Here is a 23,589-nt window from a genome sequence, read left to right on the forward strand (position 1 = left end):
CGCGCTCTCATTGCAGGAAGAGCTTGGAAACAAGAATCATCACAAAGAGGCCAGCCACCTTGTGTCAGAATGTTTGTTCTCCAATACTGGCACACAGGACTTGTTACGTGCGATCGGTGGCCAGTGCTATTCGGAGGTGAAAAAACTAAAATACATCCTGATATCCAGAAGACAGGATTTCCTCCTTCAGATGTCCAATCCACTGAGAAAGCAGAGTCCCCTTCAGCAACTTTCCTGTTGCTGTACTTCAAGCCTCACTGCATCAACACCTGTAGGTCAGAGTTTCTTGGTCTATTGCATTATTTATTTATTTACCTTAACGCCTAATGAGTAGTTTTCTGCCATTGCCAATGTTTGTGTATCATGAATTACTTGTGTATTTAAATTTATTTACTGGCAAATACAGACTTAAAATTTTACCATATTCTTGGTGAGAAAGAGATGTAGTCTAGCTTGTTATTGCTTTAGCCTCAAACTCTAGGCTCATGGAGGTGTTTTGCACTCTTGACACCAGAATGAAGCTGGGTGAGAAATTATATGCACTGAGATATTTTTAGGAAGTGCAAAGTGCCAAAATGTTTCACCAGAGGCTGAGATCTGAAGGCTACAAGAGCTTCCAAAAATATCTGAGCTCCCAGATCTGTGTTGCTTGGGTCATACAAAACAGTGGTCTACCACAAACATAAGAACCTCACAGTAGAGATATGAATTATGCTTAGAGAAGGAAAAGGATAACAACATTCCCTGCCTTAAAATCCAATGTTAAAAAAAAAGTAGCTACCATTCTGTCACCTTTAATAAATGAAGTTATTAATAACTTCATTAACTGAAGTTATTAAATGTGACAGAATGGTCACCTTTGTACAAAACAGCTATGCATTATTACTGCTCTAGCTGGTAACACACAAAAACCCTTTATCAACTGGGCTGATGATGTTCCCCACCAGAAGCAGTTAACAGCCTACAAGTAGTAGCCATGGAGTGAGCATGTTTTAAAAAAGGCAATGTCTCCATCTGAAGCCAGAGCCTGAGAGAAGTCACACCCTGTACGGTGCTATCCCACCTTCATCTGCAATTGTCATCAACATAGTCCTTATTTTTATCTTACACTATCTCCTTCTTTAAAAATAGTTGAAGATTCTTGAGCAAAGAGCATTTCACCACGGTAAATTCTGAGAAACGTCAATTCTGACTCCTCATACTGTTGCTCTCACAACAAATAAGAAGGATTTAGTGCACAGACATCCGTATGAACTACCAAAACGATCCACTTGGCTTGTTTTTGTGGAGGTAGTTCATGATTCACCTTGAGAACAGATGGATTTTCCTCTTGCAGGCAGTCCAACCCAGTCTCCATCTTCCCCAGGAGACTCTGAAGTCCAGAACTGACCAGAGTATCCCAGCCAGTTTTATACTGGGAGGAAAACTGCTTCTTGAAGCCTAAAGAGGGAAGGACTGAAGCTATCAGCCATGAGGTGCAAGCACAGACACTATCGTAGCACAAAGCTGAAAGGACTGGAAACATGTTGAGGGAAACACGAGCTTTTCTTCCGCATACATAGTCCAGTAAGGAAGGGGACAGCCTACCAGCAGTTAAGGAGACTACCATCATGTCGGAGTCCTTATACACACTAGCCAAAGAACGTCCCTCAGAAACTGGATAATAAGATTTTGAAGAGAGTTGCTAACTTGTTTTTAAAAACTAATAGCAACTCTTCTACTCCCTGGTAACTTGTTCCATTGTTTAAATTAGCCTAAATGACTAAGAATTTTTCTCCTATTTCAAGGTTAATTGTGTTAAATCTTAGCTTCCAATTGGAAAATCTTATTATGACTGTAAACAAGACTTAAAAGCCCTATTAGCAGGTATCATCGATGCATAAGCACCTGTACACAACAGACTTGTCATCTCCCAACCTCTCTTTAATAAGCTGAGTAAATCATGTACCCAACACCTTACACAGTTAAAAAGCCACTCATCTTCCAAGCCCTAGATTACTTTTTGGTCCTAAACTGATCTCAGAACTGAACAAAATTATGCAGGCGCAGTCTTTTCAACATTGAACATGAGCAAGATCACATCCCTCCTTCAATCTCATACCCCCCTTTACTTTGTTGAAGCAACTATCTTCAACAATCAATAGTACTCTCCCAAATCAGTGTTTTCCAAAGAAAGCTTTCCATCCTACAAGCACAGCCTGGTTCCCACATATTCAGTACTCTGCACTGAGCTGCATCAAACACATTTTTGCTGCGTTTATTGTCAGTGAACCAGGCATTTCAAGTCATTCTCTAACAGTAACCTTATCTTTCCTCTTTCCTCCTCCTCAAATAGTTTTTTTTAACCGCAAACCTTCCTGGCAAGGTTTTAACAGTACTGTCTCCATGGGTTGATACAGATACTGAACAGGACTGCGACTGAAACAGATCCCTAGGTAAATTGACACTAGAAACAGTCTTGATCACTGATATCTCCCCAATAACTACTGGTTTTTATTATCTATCGTTAAAGAGGTTTTTAATCCCTCTAATGTGTGTTGTGTTTATTTAAGTATTCTTTTTCTTAAAAATCAAAATTGGTCACTTGGATGAATTCAATTGGTTGAGCAATGTTCAACTGTATCAGTACTGCTTTGTACAATCTTGTCAAAGTAGACAAGACAATATTTGTCTGAAAAGATGTATATTACCTTATACAAAGTCACACTGAATAGATATTAATCCGTTTCTTCAGATTCTAATGTTTTTTAAAACATTCCAAAACTATTTTTATCTTGAATCAACATATGGATAATCAGTTTGTAGCTCGCTGGGTCATACCTTTAATTTTTTCAATAGTGAATCCTGGTGGACAGTGTTCCAGCCTTCTGCAACTCCCCTAGCTTACAAGAATTGGCTAAAACTTAACATTAATGAATAAGAGTTCCTTGCTTTGGCTATTATCTTTGGACATACCTTATCTAGATCTGCTGGTTTTTAAATATTAGTGAGCACTGTCTCATCCTCCTTTGTTATAAATTATATACAAAACGAGATATGGTACAAATACCTCCTGTTACATCATAAACACAGCAAGCTGGGGTTTTTTGTTGCTTTTTGTGTTTTGTGCGTTTTTTTCCCCCCAGAAACACACAACTATTGCCCAATTTTATATTGGGCCTACACCTAGATCTTTTCTCTTTGCATGTAAAAAATTGATGCCTTCTCTGAACCTACATCACCGATATCTCCATGATTAGCACATTTCCTTTCTCACCTGCTTCTTTGTTTAAGTTTGCAGTTATATTCACTGCCATTTACTTCCTCCTCCTCCTCATCCTCCCTGCCTAATGTGCAGAATGCTTTGTGTTTTATTAACACAGTTTCAGTGACTGTGGAATCATGCCTTCTTGGCCATCAGTATGATTTTGTTGAATACTTTATAGCTTCCATGAACATTTTCCTTTTAAAGGTACCTTCCCGGGCAGTTATCCTGCCAATTGTTTAAACTCGAGGAAACAGACTCTTCTAAAGCTCCTTACATTACTGCCTGATGCCATATTCTGTTTGCATAAAGTAAATACAGACAAATAACAATCACTGGTACCTAGGCAACCATGGGATTTCAGGTCAGCTATTAACTCTTCTTTATCTGCTAGAACAAGGTCAACTATTGATTTATTCCACAGTGGGTGCAGAACTGTGTGCGTTAAAAGATGACCTATTCCTTCTAGAAGCTTTCTGGAAGTCTTTTTATTGGCATCATGAAATGTCAAGTAAATATTACCTGTTTTAAGCAGACTATTTTATTTGCCTCCCTATAAGAAGCATATACGTAAGGAAATGGTTGTTCCATTCCTGAGGATATCTCAGGGACCTGTTAGAAACACGTAACAGGTGAGAGATGGTCTGAAACCCGAATAACTTGAATTTGTCAGGAAATCCTCATGTCTGCAGCTCTCGCAAATGGTGAAGGTTTAGAAAGCGTTATGTAATTTCCATTTAATCACGCATGGGACAACACACGTCTGAAGTCCACCTCTACTCAAGTCTGGACGAAAGCGTTAGCTAATGTTCTGCGCCCCAGGACTGGGCTGACCTCTCGCATGCTGTTCCATCCTCAGGGGACTTCTTTACTCTCTCCCTAACATCACATTTATTTCTTCCTCCACAGCTTTGCTGTCTACCCAATTCCTCTCTTTGTACAATAGTTTGGGAAAAAATCACTCCAGGCAAGGATTTTGAGTCTCTTAGATACGACGTTGAGGAGATGTGACCTGACACACAGAAGGGAGAGGGAGAAGATGGGGGTTACAAGCTAGCCACAGCTGAAGACTCAGACAACCATGAGTCCCCTGTAGGAGAAAGGGTAGGTTTCAGTGAGTCACCCAAGGGAAAGCATCCTGATCCTGAAAAAGAAATAGAAGCAAGGAGGATTCACAGAGAAACGCTCTCCTGCTTGAGGCTCTGAGCAAGCTGAGAGAAGCAGCAGTGAGAGAAAAGGGCCAGGTGAACTAATAAGAGGTTTTATAGGGAATATACCACTTACCCAGTTAAAAATCACATCGCTGTGCTGGAACTTGAGATGATGTTGAGAGAAAAAAATAAACCAACAACAAATAACTTGGGGAACAACAGAAACCAACTCATATAGTGTATTTCCCCACCCCTTCTATGTACAACCATTTGGGCTCAAAAAACAATGGAAAACCTTAATGCAAGCAGTTAGGCTGCATTTTCTACAAGTCACTTCTCAGGACAGCAGTTCATTCACATTGCCTGGGTGCCCTCATCTGCAAATCAGAAGCAAGAGTCACCAGGACAGAGATGTTCTTGTCATTTGCATTTCATCCACATCCCCCACGCCAGGAGCACAGGGAGGAACAGCATCAAGGTGAATGAGTGTGAATGGGGCCAGTTGTCAAGCCAAGCACTGGATCTCAAGGGAAGGGGCAGCAGCAATGTGGAACTTTTTATGTAAGCGATGCAGCTCCCAGGAGAGGGGAGCAGCAGTAACACAGAGCAGGACGTGCTAAATACAGATTGTGGCAGGTGGTCCAAGAACTGGCTGTGATTTCAGCAACCGGTTTATCCAAACCGGACGGAACTGCCTACCGCACAACCCTGCAACAGCAAAAAGCAAGCTAAAAAACACAGAGCAGAACAGGCGACTGAAGATTCAGCAATCACAGATTGCCAGGAGATGAGTTTCACCCTCAAAAACATTCCCACAGATGTCAAGAGTGTGACAATCTAATGTATGAACAACACGGAAGCAAACCCAGGCCTCTTGCAACAGAATCACAGAATCATAATTTTGGCTGGGACCTACCTCCAGAGGTCATTTAGTGCAAGCCCGGCTCAAAGCAGGTCTAATGAGATCTGGTTGGCCAGGCTGTAACCAGTCAAGTCAAATACCTTCAAGGATGGAGGTTCCACAACCTCTCTGTGCAACATGTTCCACTATTTAACCATCCTCTCAGTAAAAAAAAAATAAAATTTCCTGATATCTAATTGAGATTTCCCATGTTCCAACTTGTGTTTGTTGTCTCTCATCTCATCATCACACACAACCAAAAAGAATCCAGCTACATCTTTTCTGTATCCTCTGATCAGATAGTTGCAGACAACAAAAATATCCCCCCTCTGCTTTCTCTTCTCAAAGCTGAACAGGTCCAGGTCTCAGACTCTGCTCACATGTCATGTTCTCCAGCCCTCTGACGATCTTCGTGGTGCCCACTGGGCTTGCTCCAGTATTTCACTTATATGAAGTGCACTTCTTGCCCTGGAGAGCCCAGATGCATTGGGCTCTCTTGCATGGAGAGCCCACACAGTATTCCAGATGCAGTCTGACAACTGCTGAAGACGGGGAGGATCGCTTCCCTGGGCCTGCTGGCTACTCATTAACACAGCCCAGGACACGGTCGGCCACCTTTGCCGCAAGGGCAAGCTGCTGCTTATGTTTGATTTGCTGTCCATCAGGACCCCCAATCTTTTACTGCAGAGCATCGTCCTAGACAACTGGCCCCCAGCCTGCAGGGGTTATTCCCTCCCAGATGGAAGGCTTGAAACTCACTCTTGTTGAGTATCTTAAGATTCCTTTCAGCCCATTTCTCCAGCCTGGCCAGGTCCCTCTGAATAGTGGCCTTGCCCTCCTGCGTTTTGACCACTCCTCTCCATTTGGTCTCATCCATGAAATAGCTTCTTACGGACACAAAAAGCTTCAAGAACAAGGAGCAAAAAACCTCTCACAATTGGGACTCTTGCTGAAGACCATCAGTGAAATTTTTATCATTTCTGCACATTTTGTGCACTTTGTACTGTCCAAACTATGAACACATAAGCCCAATTCTTCTCTCATTTATAGCAGTCTAAGCTCGAAGTCCATGAATTTGACACTTTTACGATACTGTAACACTACTCTCCATGTGAGAGTGAGTGTGTAGGTGCGTGCATGCACACCCACACAGATGGCTCAAGAGATGCAACAACTGAAACAGGAATACTGCAGAATTTGGAGGAACAGCTGGCTATGCAGTTAGGACCAAGGTATACACTCAAAGCCAAAGGTGGCAAGAGGAACCTTAGCTTTGGTCTTTCCTGACTTGAGTCCTCTACACTGCACCATAAACAGGCAGCACTGTTAACTTTATAAATAATAAGGAATATTTCTGAAGACTTTAAAACATGCCCTCAACCAAGGATGCTACCATCATATCAACAAGTCAAATATTCCTGATGATGATGATGATATATAAATAACTTGACCTGAAGGCTAGGTCATGAAGCATCTAGCTCATTTATCTCTGTGTTCACATGGAATGAGTCACCACCTATACTCATGTGAGCAAACTCTTCCTCAAAGAGCTTATAAATTGAGAATGATAAATAGCATACAAAGATTAGGGAAGACAAACTATTTGGTCAAAAGAAACAGTATGTATATCATACACAATGTGAAATACCATCTGACTTGCACTAGCTTTTCCACATGCAATTGCTAGTTGGCCAATTCCTAGCAGCAATTTTTCATCACAGAAGTGGATCATGAGGAAAGACATAAATATTTCAACAAGTTTCTAAGCAACTGAAAAACAGTGCTTTGCAAAGGATATATTAAGTCAATGTTTAATCCTAGTCTTTACTGGGAAATAAGATAAAGTTTTGCTCTTTTTTTTCCCAAACCACTTGTTAGGTTACGCTGAACATCTTGATATGAACAACACAGTTATAGTTTTCATGTGTATTTACCAGCTGAGGTAAACGCTACGAATTGTCCTAGTCCTGCAAATATTTTACAGTGTGCCAACTAAATTGAGGAGGAAGGGCTTTTCATTCGCATGAGTACACCAGCACCATGTGTCCCACCTGTGGGGAAGGACAATCTGCCATGCCTTAAAAGGCACTGGTAACTTACCCCAAACATCTGCCGAAGGTCAGGATCTCGAAAACGGAAGGGAATGTTAGACACATGAAGTCGTTTTGGAGTGGATTTGCTCTCGGTATTCTCACTGCTCTGTGTCTGTGATTGCTGTCCATCTGTCTGTGCCCCTCCTTCTGTCTGCTGAAATCAGAAAGACAAAAGTGTCTGCATGAATAAAACCCACACAAACTCCTTTCACGTGCTTTGTCTATCTCTTTTTAGGTATTAGTACTACACTTGCAATTGTGGTATCTAGCACTTGACAATTATTTTGATAAAGCCAGTAACGCTTAACAATTGATCTGTTGTTCTTCCCCTCCCTTTCCATGAGTAAACAGTAATGAGATCTCAGCCTCCCTCCCCTCATATCTCCTTTTAGCTTAGTAGATTTGCCTTTGGTTTTCTTAAATTGCTTCTCTCTTTTCGCCTGTTCTTCCTCACTTCAGCTGCCACCATATGAAAGCTCTAATGAAGAGGCGGATCTTTCATATCCTGAAGCTGGGAGGTAGTACCGCCACTCTAATCTCATGTGGCAGGATGTTCATACAATCATCAAAATCCCACAGCTGAAGTGGCAGCTCTTCACTGGGCCAATACCAGAAATGCATCCCCAGGCAAAACTGCATCTGCTCTGTCAAGCTCCCTTCAGAGAAACATCACCCCAAAAGAAGATCCATAATTAAATGGTAAAATCCATATATGAACGGCTTACGGATGTCTTTGATTAACTTTTCTCATACATTTACAAGTCAGCCCAGGGACAGGAAACAGTCATTACCACTGCAGGATTTATAAAAACTCCAAGTGTTACTTTCTGCTACCAATTCCACAGTTAAAACAAGGGAATTTGTTCCAGCATTCCCAAGCACTGACTGGTACAGCGAAGCCAGGTCAAGGGGTGGGCCAGGGGTAGTTGTGCACAGAAAAAGTACAGCAAGAAGGCAGAAGCATAAGGGAGACCAGTGTGCCGGAGGAGACCTTACACCCCCACAGAGATGACTAGCAGGGGAGAAGAAAGGAAGAGAACCTCAGCCACTTGTGTTGGGCTTAGACTAAGAAGTGGTAAAGTTTGAGCACAGCACTAAATATAAAGGCAAGGTCCCTTTGCAAAATGGCTTGATGAGAAAATGGTATTTTTCACACTTTAGTCAGCAAAATAACCTCAAAAACACAGAGCTACAGAACAAAGTAGACTACAATTTGGTCGGTTTTATTGCTCTGTCCCTTTCTAAGAGCATGCATTGACAGGCCAAGGTATTGAAAGAGCACCCACCCACTCACACTATCTCCTGCTGCTTGCCTCAGCCTCCTAGGAGTCATGCTTTGACCACCTGTGTAATACACTTTTAAGTGTCATTTCATTTCTTTAGATGCCAACCTGACTTCTTCCTTAACCCATCAAGTGAAAAGAAGTTCTACGAGAAGGCAAGGACCATGTAATTGCTAGACTCAGCCTTTTTTAGGCACCTTCAAGAACACACGCAGGCCTTAAAAATAAAGATTTAAGAGTAGGGGTTTTTTTTGCTGTTTTGGGGCCTTTTCCCCCCCCGCCCTGTTTTAAATGCACAATTTGTGTACTAAAGAGGAAAGAAATCTCGTGGGAGTTGCCCACACTGACTCCCCAACCACTGTCTGGACTTGTTAGACTGCTCTGCACATCATTCAATATACAACACTTCATGAATATTTGGAAAGAAACATCTCCCCACAGATAAACTAAACTGGCAACATTAAAAGCTTCTTCTGGCCAGAAACGTCTCTTATAGACATGACCTTGAACTTGCATATTGGTTATAAAGCGCTGACAAGAGCAAGCAAACAGTAAGCACTGGGGTTTTGTCGCGCTAAGCAAAGCACTGGCAGCTCTCTGTTTTACTTTAGTAGGGCTGCGCAGGCAGCACAAAACATGTTTGATCTGGTTAATATAAATTAAGCTGTGATAGGAAGAATGAAGATACCGCCCTGCGAGTATCTCTACTTCCCAGAGCTGTGCAAGTCTCAGGAAAAACCTAGCAGGATGAAGCATTTTTATTTGGCTAACACTCATCCATTCCCCAAACAACAAATTTTTGAGAACAACCTCAGAAACTTCCATTTGATCGTATCTAAAAAGTTGCCTCCCCCTCTCCAAGTTCCCCCTCTTCTCCTACCCTCACCCCTATGACAAAATGCATCTCCAAACATACAGAGTGTGCACCCTAGGGGAAGAATCGATGCAGCTGGCTTGCAATTCAATCACACCATGCTATTTGGTGGTTTTATTTTTATGACTCCATCAGAGTCCTTTGCTCCTCAGGGCAAATCTGTCCAAGAAGGACAAAACACAGGAGTAGCCTATCCGTCACTACCATACATAACACCTGCAAGTGAGTGCTCCAAAATAACTCCCCAAAATCATCAACACTCCTGCTAAAAGGGATCTCTACAATCCATTTTGAGCCCTGCTAGTGCAATTTGCCAAATCCCATGTTTTCTATGGCTTTGCATGGAATTGGCAAGTGGGTAAACACCCATGCACACAGGTGCATCCTCAAACAAACACACTAGTGCATCTTCTGCAGTGTGAATGAGGAACAGCACAGATTCTGAAAGGTGACGACAAAAAATGTTTTCGTCTTTAAATTCAAATATAGGTTGCACAGGACTGGATCTGCCGCTTCTATAGGGGAGGAAGCCAGGAGGTCGTTAGCACTCCTATCCCATCCATTTGTTCACAGGCAGAGGGCAGAACTCCTTTCTTACCAAGGGTGCAATGTATCATGTACAGTGGCCTGCTCAAAAACACTCACAGCTGCTCCTGCATATGGCAGAGTGCTGCTGCCACCCAGGAGTCATTTTGCAGCATGTGAGATGTGTACAGTAAGACAAAGGCTTCAAAGAGGAGAAACAATAGGAGGAACAAGGGATCTCAGTCCACTCTTACCTTTTTGGCTACACTAAGAGTCCCCAAATGCTTTTCAGGCTTTCACATATCCTGATTTTTCAGCAGTAGTTTAACATTCAATACCTCCTCTCTCTGGATGCTGTAAGCTCCCTCATTTCTATCCTCCATGGCCCTAAGGTAAGATTTGAACTTTCAGCCACTATAACATTAGCTCAATACATTTGTCTACTGCCACACATTCAGCTACAACACAAATGAAAGAAATGGTCTCCTCAGATCTTGCCCCCCCCCCCCGCCATAGTTATTCCTTGTCTTAATTTGTTAGGAAGGAGATGAAAGGGAGGGCCTGGAGCCTGTTCTCAGGCAGCACGTAATGGAGACTGGCAACAGCGCTACCCTGACCAAGCCAGATGATAAAAGCCTGCATTTCACCAAGTGCCTACTCCCCACCCCGACTCCTTCCCCACACCGAGTTTCAGCTCCTTCCTTCTGGCCTCACGTCAACACTTCACAGCAAAGAACCAGCCCTCTCCCTTCACTACAGACAGCAATTCAGCTCAGAAGGGAGCTAATACATGTTCCCTAGGTCTCAATGCCTGTCATCAGGCAACACAGAGACATGCTGCGGCAAAGATCCTGCGTTTAGAAAGAGTATTGGATCACCTTACCTCCTCAGCATAGTCTGCGTAACATACACTTACGCAGGTGATAATGTCATTCATGCCTGCACATGCAAGCTTTGAGCTCTGCTCAAGGTCACTGAGAAATGCATCAGAGCTCAGGACGTGCAATATATGCTTCACTTGTAACTACTTGCTGCCTGCACCCCTGTGCCAGCTCCTCCCTTACACTCGCCAGCAGTAAGGAAACCCTAAGCAAGAAGAGGCAGCTGCAAAGAGAAGCATTGGATATATACATGTGTACATATGCATGTAAAAGGGGAGGAGGACAACTGGCAACATGAGGGTGTTCTGAAAGGTTTGGGGGCAGCTCCACAACCATCTTCCCACCTCTCGACTAGACTCTTCTGTCCTAAAGGAGCTGATGAACAAGCAATTGCTGAGGATTTCTCCTCAGCGGGAGGGAGGCAGGGGCTCCAGTGCCACCTGAGCTCCAAGCAATCTCCATCTGCGTGGCCAGACAGAGGGCTACCTCCCCGAAGAGCCAAACACCAATGCAATGGGCCAGCACAGAGACTATTAATACCCAGCACATTCTGTTTCCATCTCCCACTTGCTTCTAGAACTGGAACCGCTTCAGGTCCATTACAGAAAAGCAAAAAACAACCCCCCATCCTCTCCCCCAGGAAGCAGGCGGTCCAAAATGTTGTGAATCATAATGAGGAGGTTAAGAGCCATAAATCGCTGCAAAGAAAATATTTACAAAATACAAACTGTAACTAATAACTATATTTAAAAGGACTTGGGTGGCTTACAAAATTTGGGAGACAGTGTGCTCACTCCACTGCTTCTAGACCAGTCTCAGACAAAAAAAAGACCTTGTTTGGATCAAGAGCTTGAGGAACTGTGTGGAGACAAGGACTGAAAGCTATGATTGGCAGAAGGCAATCTTCCCACCACAAAGGAGAGTGCAGACAACGTGGGAAGATCTCTGCAACTTCTAGTGAAGAACCCACATCAAAACAGCCAGTCACCCACCAATGAACAGATATCCACTGAGCAGGTTTGGTGGAAAAACGAGTGAAGAATTAGGCACTAGACACAAAACCCCTCTCCTGCCCCACCACACTCTACCAGACTAGGACTGAGATCCTACACATCCAAGAGCAAAAGGCATTGGAACTTCTGCTGCTTAAACGACACTTGTTTAGCAGACAGAAGACTGCAGGGCTAATAATCACCTTTCAACAGCAGTAAATATAATTTTGGAATTATATCAATGTACTTGATTTTTCAGAGATGCCAGCAGTGTTATATTAAAAAAAAATTGGGCTACACTGCAGGCACAATTAACAATGTGCCCAAGTACTTTATATGCCAAAAACCGGACAAAAAAATTGCTAAGGACGTATCAAGTAACTTCTGCTAGGCTGTTAACTATTTTCAATATAGTCAGATTAATTCAGGGCACATTTTCTGATTGTTAGTTACCTGTTTTCAGACATACGGAAGTTTAAGTCATTTTGTTCACTTTCCTCATTAAATAAAGACATACCCCACCTGGTCAGAACACAAACCCAACATAGGAAAGTACATAGGAAGCTTTGCTACCTATCCTGCACAACAAAGACATCTCTGATGTGTCAGATAACATCTTCCATGTAGTGATGTTTAAAGTTACTTTGTTTTTCTGAGCAGTATTTTTTTTTTATAGGATTCTTTGGTGCTTTTTTTTTTTCTTTCAACGAAGTGGTGAAATGAAGCCCCCTGAAGGGCCTGCTCTGTACAGTCACAATGTCAAACCCTTTGTGAGCAGTTCCAGCCCATTCCTCACAAAACAGGGATGCCCTGACAAGGTGAAGGAGGCAGCAAGACCCTGGACTGCTCCATCGACAGTGGCAGAAGAATGGCCACACGGTGACAGACTAAGATCCATCCATCCCACTATCTTCTTTCTGACAGCAGCCAAATCTGTGGCATCTGTGGAATAGCATAAGAACAGGGCAAACATTCGGTGATTTTTCTCCAGCGCAGCCTCCAGCAAACTGAGCCAGTTGGTGTCTCAACTTCCAAAACATCCTATGGACAAGAGTTCCAATGCTAAATTCTTCATTATATGGAAAAAAACAAGAAACAAAAACCTGTTTTTTTCATACGTGGCACCTGATTTCCAGCGTGCATCCTAGTAAGTGAAAATGGGAAAGTTCCCTATTCTATTTCCCATACCATTCAATATTCTATGTACTTGTCATATGCCTTCATTCCTGTCAGCTCTTTTCATAAGTGAAGATTTCATTTCTTCTCATAAAGAACCTGCTACATCCCTTTCATCATCACTATTATCCTTCCCTGTACTACTTCTAGATCTGCTATAACCTTTGAGAGATACGCAGAAGTACCACAGCTGTATACTCTAACATAATGATATTTGCTGATTTATTTCCTATTTCTCTTTTGAAATCATTTTTAAATCTGCCTCACTAGACACAAGTCTACAAGTGCTGACAATAATCTGCCTCATACTCAAAGCAAATTCCTGATGTTAAATGTCAGAGTTTGCTACCTCAAGACAGCAATTTCCAAGCTGAGGTGGCAAAACAATCAGCAGCTAGCTACTTATTTGAAGCTAGTTCTTCCTCATGTCTATCTGCTCAGCAGTATCAAAAGATAAGTGAAGATATTCATTAAACATATTCTTCACCTGAAATACCTCACATGAGCAATTGCTTTAATTACTAAAGTGATGAAAAATAATTACAGAGGAAAATTCTGCAATCTCAGACTAGGCGAGAAATACCCAAGGGAAAGTCATCATTATAACATCACGCATGTGTTACAAAAGTCAGCTGAGGAACCCTTGGTGCCGTTGGCTCCCTTCTTTCCAAACCCTTGCTAGATGTATGGGGCACAGCCAGATGACGGAGCAACTTCCCTGTCTTGCTTCTGAACACGATACGTAGGGGCCCCCCACTACAGATGTGTCTCCTTTAAGAAATCAGAAAGTCAATATCCCTTTATGGTAGAGCAGATGAGTTAAATATGTTTCAGTACAGCACATCAAGAAGCCGAGAGACACGATGCTTTGTAATTAAATAATGCTTTATATTGGTTCATGACAACGCAACACCAAGGCGACAGCACCTGCCATTTTCATGTGAAGTAATTTACATAAACTTATTCCTCTACTTATATACCTCCAGCTGCATTCTATAATTTATACAGACACACAAATTCTTCCCTCTGACATTAACAAGAGAAATGAGTTGAATAATCAGCTCACAGTATTAAGTGCATTGCATTTACTATCAAGCAAGCTTTTTTAGTTCAGCAGATGATTAATTTCCCTTCGTGGGTAGAGTACCAGGAGATGCAGAGAGCTGACAATTGCTCTCGGCTTCTAGCCATGCACTCCATACGCTTACCTTGCAACAACAGCATTTGCTGGATCCCTCCAAGAGCTGCTCTAATTCATTAACCCAGCAAAAGAATTGGACAGCTTTCTGCCAGGTCAGTGAATTAAAGTGGCTCACGTAAGGAATGCCAGAGCCAGTAAATAGGAGTGGGAGTTTGTGCTTGGAGCCAGATCTCTCCTTTCTGACAGCAGTGAATCTTTAGATCAGTTCAGCTGCCAGAGGTACTGCAGCCTAATTAGCATCTCCACTTGCAGCTATCTGTGCTGGGTGTCTCCATTAGGGATAAGTGCACTAAATGTAAACCAAGAAGGGGGAAGGGGAAAGAAACCAGGCAACCCAGCACCGTAAGAAATGAAAAGCAGAGCATCAACGGTTTAAGAGACAGGCTGCAACAGGCAGACCAAGTAGGCCAAATATGGTCTGGTACCTCAGTCTATTTTTAATCCAGGTCTTTCAGCTGTGCTTTGGGACAGTATCAAGAGAAAGGACAGATGCTTGGAGATGAAGACTGGGAGACCCACATGCCAGGCATGAAACAAAGCCCTACAGATGAGGCTTGATCCTAAAATAAAAAAAGATTCCAAAATACTATGCTGTTTGTATTACACCACCTATTGTGCCAATTTCTTTTCCATGCTCCTGCTCTGAGAGCTTTGAATGCTTTCCACTACACTCAGACCTCCAGAACCAAGCTCATCCTTAGCTGATGACACCAATCAGCCATTCCCCTTTGCTCAGGGCTTTTAGACTGCGTAGGAAGGCATGGACTTTGACTCTCAAAGTTTATCTTACTTAAGTTCACTACTGATGTTTGACCTCAGGCTTCCAGACCACTGTCTGTTAACTCAGACACCACCGCTAATCTCAAATCATTCAATCTGACTTGCCTGCCAGAATCTGCCAAGTTTCTATGAAAAGGTGCTCCCACCTAGTGTGTTAGAGATCCCATTACATTGCTGCATAACATCTTACCAATCAGACGAAACTCCTGTTTCCACGAGGAACCTTTAAGCCACCCCATGTTCTCCATTACTTTTGCAATTATCCTAAAGGCTACTAACCTGAAAAGCAGGAAAGCCCCGCCATCTGAGCACACCTTTTGCTACCTCGCTCTGTCCTGCCAACTGGACCAAGCACAGGCCTTGTTCTTAAAAGCGAGGAGAGAACTTATCTGTCTGGCTGAAAGAACTTCTGAATCATCCCATGGGAGCACATGCTTCAAAGTCAGCAGCTAAAAAATCCACCGGCTGTTTGGTCTGGGGTATCACCTTCACACACATGACAGCAGCTGCACTTGTCAGTCACAATAATGGGAGGGAAGGATCATACATCACCCGCAACAACTTTTTGCTCTATTAAAGTTAGCACTGTTGTTTGAGCAAGACGACAAAACAGTGAAAGGAAAAGATGCCTTAAAGCATAGCAGTCTAGTCCACATGGACTGAACATGTATGTCAAACAAGTAATAACCAGTGTATGTGATAGACAAGATGCTTGACGTTAGCTGTAGGGATTCAAGGTAAAATAACCAACCTGTTCTGCTGTATTTTAATAGCATGCTTTAGCTTGAGTAACTACTGAGCCTTCTTCCTTCCTCTAGTTCCTACATAATTAATCAGCGTACTGAGGAGAAAAGTTACAGCAATTATATCCCAAGGCAGCCCACAGAATCAAAATAACTTCATACAGAAGGAGTCCTAGACAGAAGGATAAAGGGACTCAGAAAATCCAGGACCCCGTGCATGTGAAAGCCTGGCATGTGAAAGGCCCTTGGCTGAGGTGCCTTCCCCCTCCCCCTGGATTTCTTCATGTGCCACCATCTGGGATCCTCTGGGTTTGATCAGTCCCAGCCATAGCAGCAGCAGCAACGCACTCATCTGCGCCCTTACCCTTTCCCGGCTAGCTACAGTCTGTGAGCCTAACTCTGCACGCTCAGCTTGCACATCTTTAACCACGTCAAATGGTCAGACCAGACGCGCCCACCTGTTTCCAACAGCCAGTACAAGTGTTACGTGTTATTCAGCCTGTTTCTCAGATAACCCCTGCCAGTCAGGCTCCCTCCGCAGCCTCCTGGCAACACCGCTGCCTCCCAGCAGTCTCCCAGCAACGCTCCCTCCTGCACAGATGGGCTCCCAGTCCCTCTTCGCAGGCTAGCCAGCCTCCCCGCATGCTGTGGGCTCCTTGGAGCCGGCATTAGTTGATGAAACACAGAGCTCGGCCCTGCAGCGCCACGGAGATGGCTCCTAATATGGAAGAGGAGCAGGGGGGTTGGCAAGAGCTTACATCCAAGGTCAAGGCTCACATCATTTCCATTAAAAAGAAACACTCCTAAGCTCTGGGCAAGGATGGGAACAGCAAAAATACGTGGGGAAAACCACTGCCCTGTTTTATTCCTCGTTTCCAGCTTTCCCATCCAACTGGCAGTGCTCGAGATAGCTGTTTGCTGGAGACAGGCAGCCCAGATCTTACAGGTTGGAATGACATTGGACAATCTGGTACTAAAATGATGACTTGCATTTCTGCACACTGCACCAACTCTAAGTTTTATTTCCAGCCTGATCTCTTCTCATCTACATTTGTGTTTGCTGGAGTAAGGCACCTGAAGTTCCTTTTATGCACTATCAATGTGCTTTACAGGATATGTACTCTTTTTCTTCTTCAAGATGCTGAAGTTGCAGCGTTCCCAGGACAAACTCAAAGATATCTTACCAAAGTTATAACCAGCAGTGTCAACTGTGCAGCCACTGCCAGTGTAGAAGGAGCAGAGGTGCACGCCGGGAACCATGCACACTCGAGCTGGCACTATCAGTTCTACCAATCACTGGCCCTGAATTCACTCAGTACTTACAGGGGGAAAAATAATCTCTACAAGCCAAACACCCAACTACAAGTAAAATTGAAAGTATTAACAGATTAAATCCACCCCTGAGCACTGAAGGCTCTTCACCATAAGGCTCTTTATTAGGAAGTTAAGTCTTAACAAGTGGCTTAAGGGGTGGATAAAGCTTTTCCTGGGATAATCTGCCAGCATGTTGCCCGGTGCCAATTCCAGGCCATGGGAAGAAGAAAGCAAAAAAATATAAGAAGGTGAAAATTTTTGTTTGGCAAATGGATGCCCAGTAGCTGAGAGGTCCTCTCCTATCTTTTCCCCCTGAAGCTCTCTGCCATCTTCAGAAAGTCAAAGAAAAGTATTTTTCTACTCTGCTAGCTTCCTGAAAACACACACACATTGGGATTACACCTACAATGCATGTGCTCACCCTAATCCTTTGTACCATCAACCTTCCAGAATTTGCCTCCATCACATTCATTTGAACTGTTCGCCAATTAACACAAGGTAATTAACACTTTTGTAAATGACTATCATCGGACAATGCCACCATGGTAAAAACACCATGAACCCAAGTACTACTGCTCTTTGCAGACACCTATTTATGAGGAGAACATGCACAAGGGGAAAGACAGGAACCTAGTGATGGAAGGTCAGAAGCTATGCTTTGTTTACAATTTTCTCCTTTTCAAGTCTACCACTGATTTACTGCATACTTAAGAAACAGCCAGCAATCTAATCAATGGCTGCTTTTTCCCAAAGCACTGTGCTGCCCTCCTGGCTCTGCACCCTTCTGCACTTACTGCAAGAGATCCGTTCTGCGTGCTGGCCGTGTTCGTGCTCTGCTCTCCATGTGGCTGCGTGCTTCCGTAGAGCGTCAGATTGTGCTCGCTGGTCTGGCCTGCATAGTCCTGAGTGTGTGGCACCCCATACTCTGTGGGAATTCCATTCTGTGGGGGTGGCGGAAATGGGATTGTGGTGAATGGCTGCACCATTGCATCAGGAGTTGCTGCTGGCTCCTGGTTACCCTGAAGAAAGGGAAAAGGAGAAAACAGCTTTATACTACAGAAGATGGATCAGAACATCAGCCTGAGAAACAATATACACACACGTGTTCATGTGAATATCCCACTCACCACCACCACAATATTGCACAGTCTTCTATTAACTTCTCTATTAAAAAGAGCATGCCTCACTCCTCTGAACCATGACACTGTTTCCTTAATCTTTTTGGGAAACTTTCTCGCTACCAGGTGGCACATGGAGAACAAATTATGGGGCTTGCAAATTGCATACCCCTGTAATCTCACACAAGGCTTTACGCCCAGTAAGGCATTATTTTGGAAGGAGAAAGAGGCACTGAAACATTGGAATGGAGAAGGAAACACAGACAAAAGAACAGGGTTCTTTAATATGCCTAGAAGTACCATATCTGGGTCCATCTCCTCCAGCCTGACCCCCATAGCTCTGCTCACAAGCAAGCATATCGTGTGGTTCAGAGCACACTCTTCTCTGTTGTGTTACAATGAGAGAAAAGAAGTACTCATTTTAAAACTGATCTGTGCAGCAGCCCCCTCCTTTGCTCTGGCAGCACTGAGTACAGAGCACGGGTGCTCAGGTACTAGTCGCTGGAGTATCCCATTTGCTTTGCGCTGACTGTGCAGAAGACACCAAAGAGCTGTGGGACCTGAGTTGAGAACACAAGCCTGGAGCATGCTCAGTCTCTCCCCAGTCCTGAGCATCACTACCATCACACAAGGTATTAGTTACCCACCCCTCTCTCAGCTTAGGGTATCCCACAGGGACTTCTATGCTAGGACAGTGGACTTTTTAGCAGCTTTTAGCACTGCCTTAGATGTGGTTGACACCAACCAAATGACTCAGAAACAGACAGTTGACCATGCAAAAGATACCCCCAAGAGACAGTAAAAAAACCAAACAAACAACCAAACTTACCCCACCATGCCTGAAAACCACCCGAAGCAAACACGAAAGCATGCAGCCCTGCAGCCACTGCAGGGATCTCACTGAGGAGGGAGCAGGGAGCTGCATTCAGCCACCTGGGGCAGAGGAGAACAGCCTTGACATTGAAACCCAACCCTGGGAAGCCTAGGCTGCTGCACCGCTCCTACTGCTTCCACCGCCGCAGCAGAAAAAAAAAATCCATGGAAAAGATTTATGATAGGAGGGCTGTTTGATTTATGTGCGTGACAACAGTCTAATCCTGATTTTAAATTTTGGCTGCTGTTCCAGCCCTGGGTCCTCCCCCACAAAGCCCAGAGGTGCTCGAGCCTATTCTGACACCAGCATGCTTAAATCAATGGAGTAAAGAGAAGCAGACCTTATCCTGTGGATAGGAAAGGCAGAGTAGGAATTACCAAGTAGCCTTTCAGTAGAGAACATGCATGTCCAGTGAAGCCGGACAAACCTTTCAGTCCCTTTATCAGCCTACCTGCAGCTTTCCCTTCTGGGCCAAGGAAACAATGATAAATGCAGCACACCTCCAGCCAGCACTGGGTCATTCAGACACTGGCTGAATCCCAAATTTGCTCTGACATTAGTCTATCTGGTCTGCCTCCCCTGGGGGCCACGTGGCCACGCGCTCCCGCAGCTGGGGAGAAGGAGAGGGAAGGGCATTCAATACCACTTAGCAGAGCTGCGCTGCAGCCTTGGACCATGCCGAACAACAGACAGTTTCATTAACTAAAGTCCAGCTGCTGCAAAGCCTTGCTGCCTGCAGAAACCCAAAACTCCGCAGCCTTATCTGAGAAAGAAAAATTCAGGCAAGCATGCCAGCCACGGCCAGTGCTTGGTTCCTTGCACACACTCCCCCGAGCTGTTGCAGCCCTGTGTCGCGTGCTAGCAGCTCTGCGGAGGTTTTTCACACACCAAGCACATTTTCTGAAAGCAGGACAGGGGGTTCCACCCACATCCCACCACCACCCCCCCACCAAAAGGAGGGCAGCTCCACCAGCCCTCCACTTCTGCTCACTCCTTTGCCATTCTCAGCTTCAAAGCAGGGAGCTTCTGACTTGACCTAAACCATCATCAAGATGTGCAGGGCGAGTTTTACAAACAGGAGGGAGGAGAGGCTGAACGATGGCTATCCCACTGCAAACCAGGTATCAGCAATCTCATAGCTCACCTACTCAAAGTATTTATCCCCTGTCACGACAGCTCCACTCCATCCACATACTGCCTCCTTTTCAAGCTCTTTTGCTTACAATATTTCATTATATCCAATTGTCTGTGTGCTTCCATACAGCCCATGTTGCCTGCCCATTTCTTGTGTTTAAAATAGGAGCTAAATGTGAAACTGATTTCTTTTTTTTTTTTTTTTAATTGGTAGGGTAACCCCTGGAAAGATGCAGTAGCAAAAACTATTTCCAATTTTCTTAGAACAACCTAGATTTACAAGCCAGTAGTACCCCAGACAGGAGGAAGAGAATGCTAATTAGCCACAAACAAAACCTATTCTGCCGTCCTCTCAACGGTGCAGGGCTGCTCCCCAAAGGACATACTCCAGCCTTTTGTTTAATCTCACTCTTAGATTACTTAAAATGCCAGCCCATAAACCTTATATAATTTTATTTTCAATGTTTTTACACTCAGTTAATACTGTTCCTTCCAGTTTAAACACATTTCAACCTTTAAAATATTTTCTCTCCCTTCTTCAATTGTCCACAAACGTTTGAAGGATGAAAAATGCTCTCCTCCTCTTCTGTTGCTTGTGGTGTTTTGATAATACTTACTTATTTTGAGCTTAACCACACCTCGCAAGCCAAAATATCCTGGTAACTTTATTACTTCTCTCTGACCTTCCTCACATTTTCAAATAAGGGATTTCTGGTGCAGAATGAAATGTTTTAATACCATTGTCACTCCCCCCCTCCCCCCCCAATCGCACTAATATGCAAAAATCCTTTTATTACAAATGTATCCTTAATTTAATGTCTCAGGTTATCTGTAGATCTATCACCATTATACTTGTCCAGGTTTCATCATCCCACTGAGTATCTGTATCTCAAATTATTTTTCTCTTGATATGATTATGTATACATTTCCCATCTGAATTTTTTTTTTATTTTAATTTCCTTTGATGCTTTAGAATTACTTTTCTTCTGTTTCCACTAATGTCTACAGAAAAGGACTCCCGATGAGATATCTGCAGGTTTCATGGCATGCTGATATCCTCCAAACCCAGAGGAGATTCTACCTCTTCTGTTATTCTACCAAATTTCAACATTTACACAACACTTCATATTTTCAAGAACTAACACAGAAAAAAAAAAAAAAAAAAAAAAACCCTTTTTTTTTAAACACACCTTTTCCCCCCTCTCAACCCAGGGAAAATCCTGCAGTCAGAGGTGCTGCTTTTCCCACTTCTGAGGAGGTACAATGAACATGGAGAAACCCCCAAACTTCCTGGTGAAGGTACGTACGTACATAGAAGGAGAGACTCAACTGAAAGTATTTTGTCTATCCAATCTTGACAACATACCTCACTGCATTGCCAGTCCTGCCTGTTTTAGCTCATGAAATTCTCTTAAACATTGACTCAAATGCAACAACAGACTGCAGTGGACATGTCCAAGAGTAGTCACCATCCCCAAACACATGCAAGGATGCCATCACAAGACTAGGAAAGTCCGGCTGGAGCTCCCCACAAAAACTACTGCTGTCTTCAACTTGTGTGTTGGCATGAAATAAGTCTTAACTAACGTTCAGGAGCAGACAGATTCTTCTCTCAGGCACAATGCAGGGTGGCTGCAGGAATAGTTTCGGCAGTTCCAGGTTAACCAATTCCCTCCATGAGTTTGCGCTGCCATGCACTGACCCACGTTAGCTGTCATCCCATGCTCACCAAACTGGGAAAGGCTGTTCAGTGCAACTGGAACTCAGCATAATTAAAACACACTCCTTAAAAAAAGGAAGAAACTTCAGTACAATATATAGTAACCTATAGTTCAAAGAAAACCAGCAATTCCTATGTTTTCTATTCATTCTGTTGCTCTGCTCCCACAGAAATCACTCAGCCGCATCAGGTAGGAATTCAAAGCAGCTCCCTTCTTGCAAAATGTTGACATCTGATTCATCAGCACCCAAGCCCTCAGGGCACAAGAGGGATATGGGATACCCATCTGAGCTCCCCTTTCAGGCCCCTATTCTCAGCCCTACAAAGGTCCAGCCATTCCTTGCAGGTGCCAACTTCCTTCCTTTAGGTCAGGGTTTTGCCTACACAGCTCAGTACAAACCCATCCCACATTTTGTTTAAAAAACAAATTAGCTAAACCAGTGAAAAATCCCTAATGGGGACACATTTCTAAGAGTTTACACAGCTTTAACTTAATTAACAAACTTTGTAGCTCCAAGCTAAGTGGAGGAACGGTAAGTAACCACACACAGCGGTACCTTGCAGAAGGCTGGGAGCTGGGGACCATGTCTCAACGAAGAGCAACGTGGTTCAGCAAATGCAACGTAGGATGAATTCTTTCAGCAGACAGCAGGTGGTGATCCAAGATCACGGCACTGGAGCGCCAAGAGCGAACACCAGAAATGCACACAAAGGCCTCCTACTTCCATAAAACTGTCAAAGATCAGTCTATTTTGTGAAGGGCTGGTTTTGTTTTGCTCATTAAACAGGTGTAATTATAGGGATATGAAAGGAGCCTTATAGCAATGCAGCTCCAGATCCCTTCTGTACTGGTACACCATAATACGCACAGATAGACATTTCCACGCAAACTGCCACAAGATAAACGGTCTGTGCTGTCCATAACCTTACTGCGAGTCATAAGCATCAGAGAAAGGTGCAGAGAAATGCTACAACATGTAAACATCAAATAATCTCTTAAATATGCCTTTCAACTCTGGTAACCCCCAAATCATTGGGATAGATGTGAGTATATGCCTATTAGCATAGCGGCATGGGGTTTCTAATAGGTATGCCTTTGTCGAATTCATTTTATGAAACCTTGAAGCAACTGACTTGCAGCTAATGGAAGGCAATTAACCTGTTTGTGAAGACCAGTGTGTTCCAGGCTACGACTGTTCGCTCTCTGCACTAACCTAATCCCTTTCGTAAACAGCAAAAATGTTTGTAGCTCAGATCTGAAGAGCCTGGTGCGACTGTTCAACCTGGAGCCGCTGCCCGCCCTCAGCTCTCCGCATGAAAGGGATCCTTGTGAGCGAGGGGGACGTGGGGCCTGCGCCGTCCCTCCTCCGACCCAGGTTACAGCCTCCTGTCAGGGAGGCAAACGTGACACACAGCTCCTGCAGAAACGGCCAAGCACCGCTCCTCAGCTGTACGCAGACAAGAGAGGAAGGGCCTACCACACAACCCTACTGCCGCAGGAGCAAGAGAATAATAGTAATAAAGAACACAGGCTGGGCTTCCCCCCCCGCCCCCCCAGAAAAAAAAAAAAAAAAAAAAAAAAAAA

The 23,589-nt window shown here is 43.8% G+C and overlaps 1 protein-coding gene across 17 annotated transcripts in view; it reads right to left on the reverse strand.

Annotated features, from left to right (window-relative positions):
* RBFOX2 (RNA binding protein, fox-1 homolog (C. elegans) 2) overlaps window positions 1-23,589 on the reverse strand; it is a 139,972-nt gene that overhangs the window by 44,289 nt on the left and 72,094 nt on the right. For 14 of the 17 annotated variants that reach the window (XR_663972.1, XR_663974.1, XR_663973.1 and 11 more), the window contains exons 2-3: window positions 17,953-18,177; window positions 7,397-7,543 (exon numbers count right to left, since the gene is read on the reverse strand). Coding sequence is in view for 14 of the 17 variants with exons in the window: in XM_009332601.1 (XP_009330876.1) it covers window positions 7,397-7,543; window positions 17,953-18,177 (372 nt within the window). In the remaining 3 variants the exon portion in view is untranslated. The remainder of the gene's footprint in view (window positions 1-7,396; window positions 7,544-17,952; window positions 18,178-23,589) is intronic. The other 3 variants (XM_009332600.1, XM_009332606.1, XM_009332598.1) reach the window with 1 other exon arrangement.

Source organism: Pygoscelis adeliae, unplaced genomic scaffold (assembly GCF_000699105.1).
Source record: "Pygoscelis adeliae isolate BGI_AS28 unplaced genomic scaffold, ASM69910v1 Scaffold399, whole genome shotgun sequence".
NCBI lineage: Eukaryota > Metazoa > Chordata > Aves > Sphenisciformes > Spheniscidae > Pygoscelis > Pygoscelis adeliae.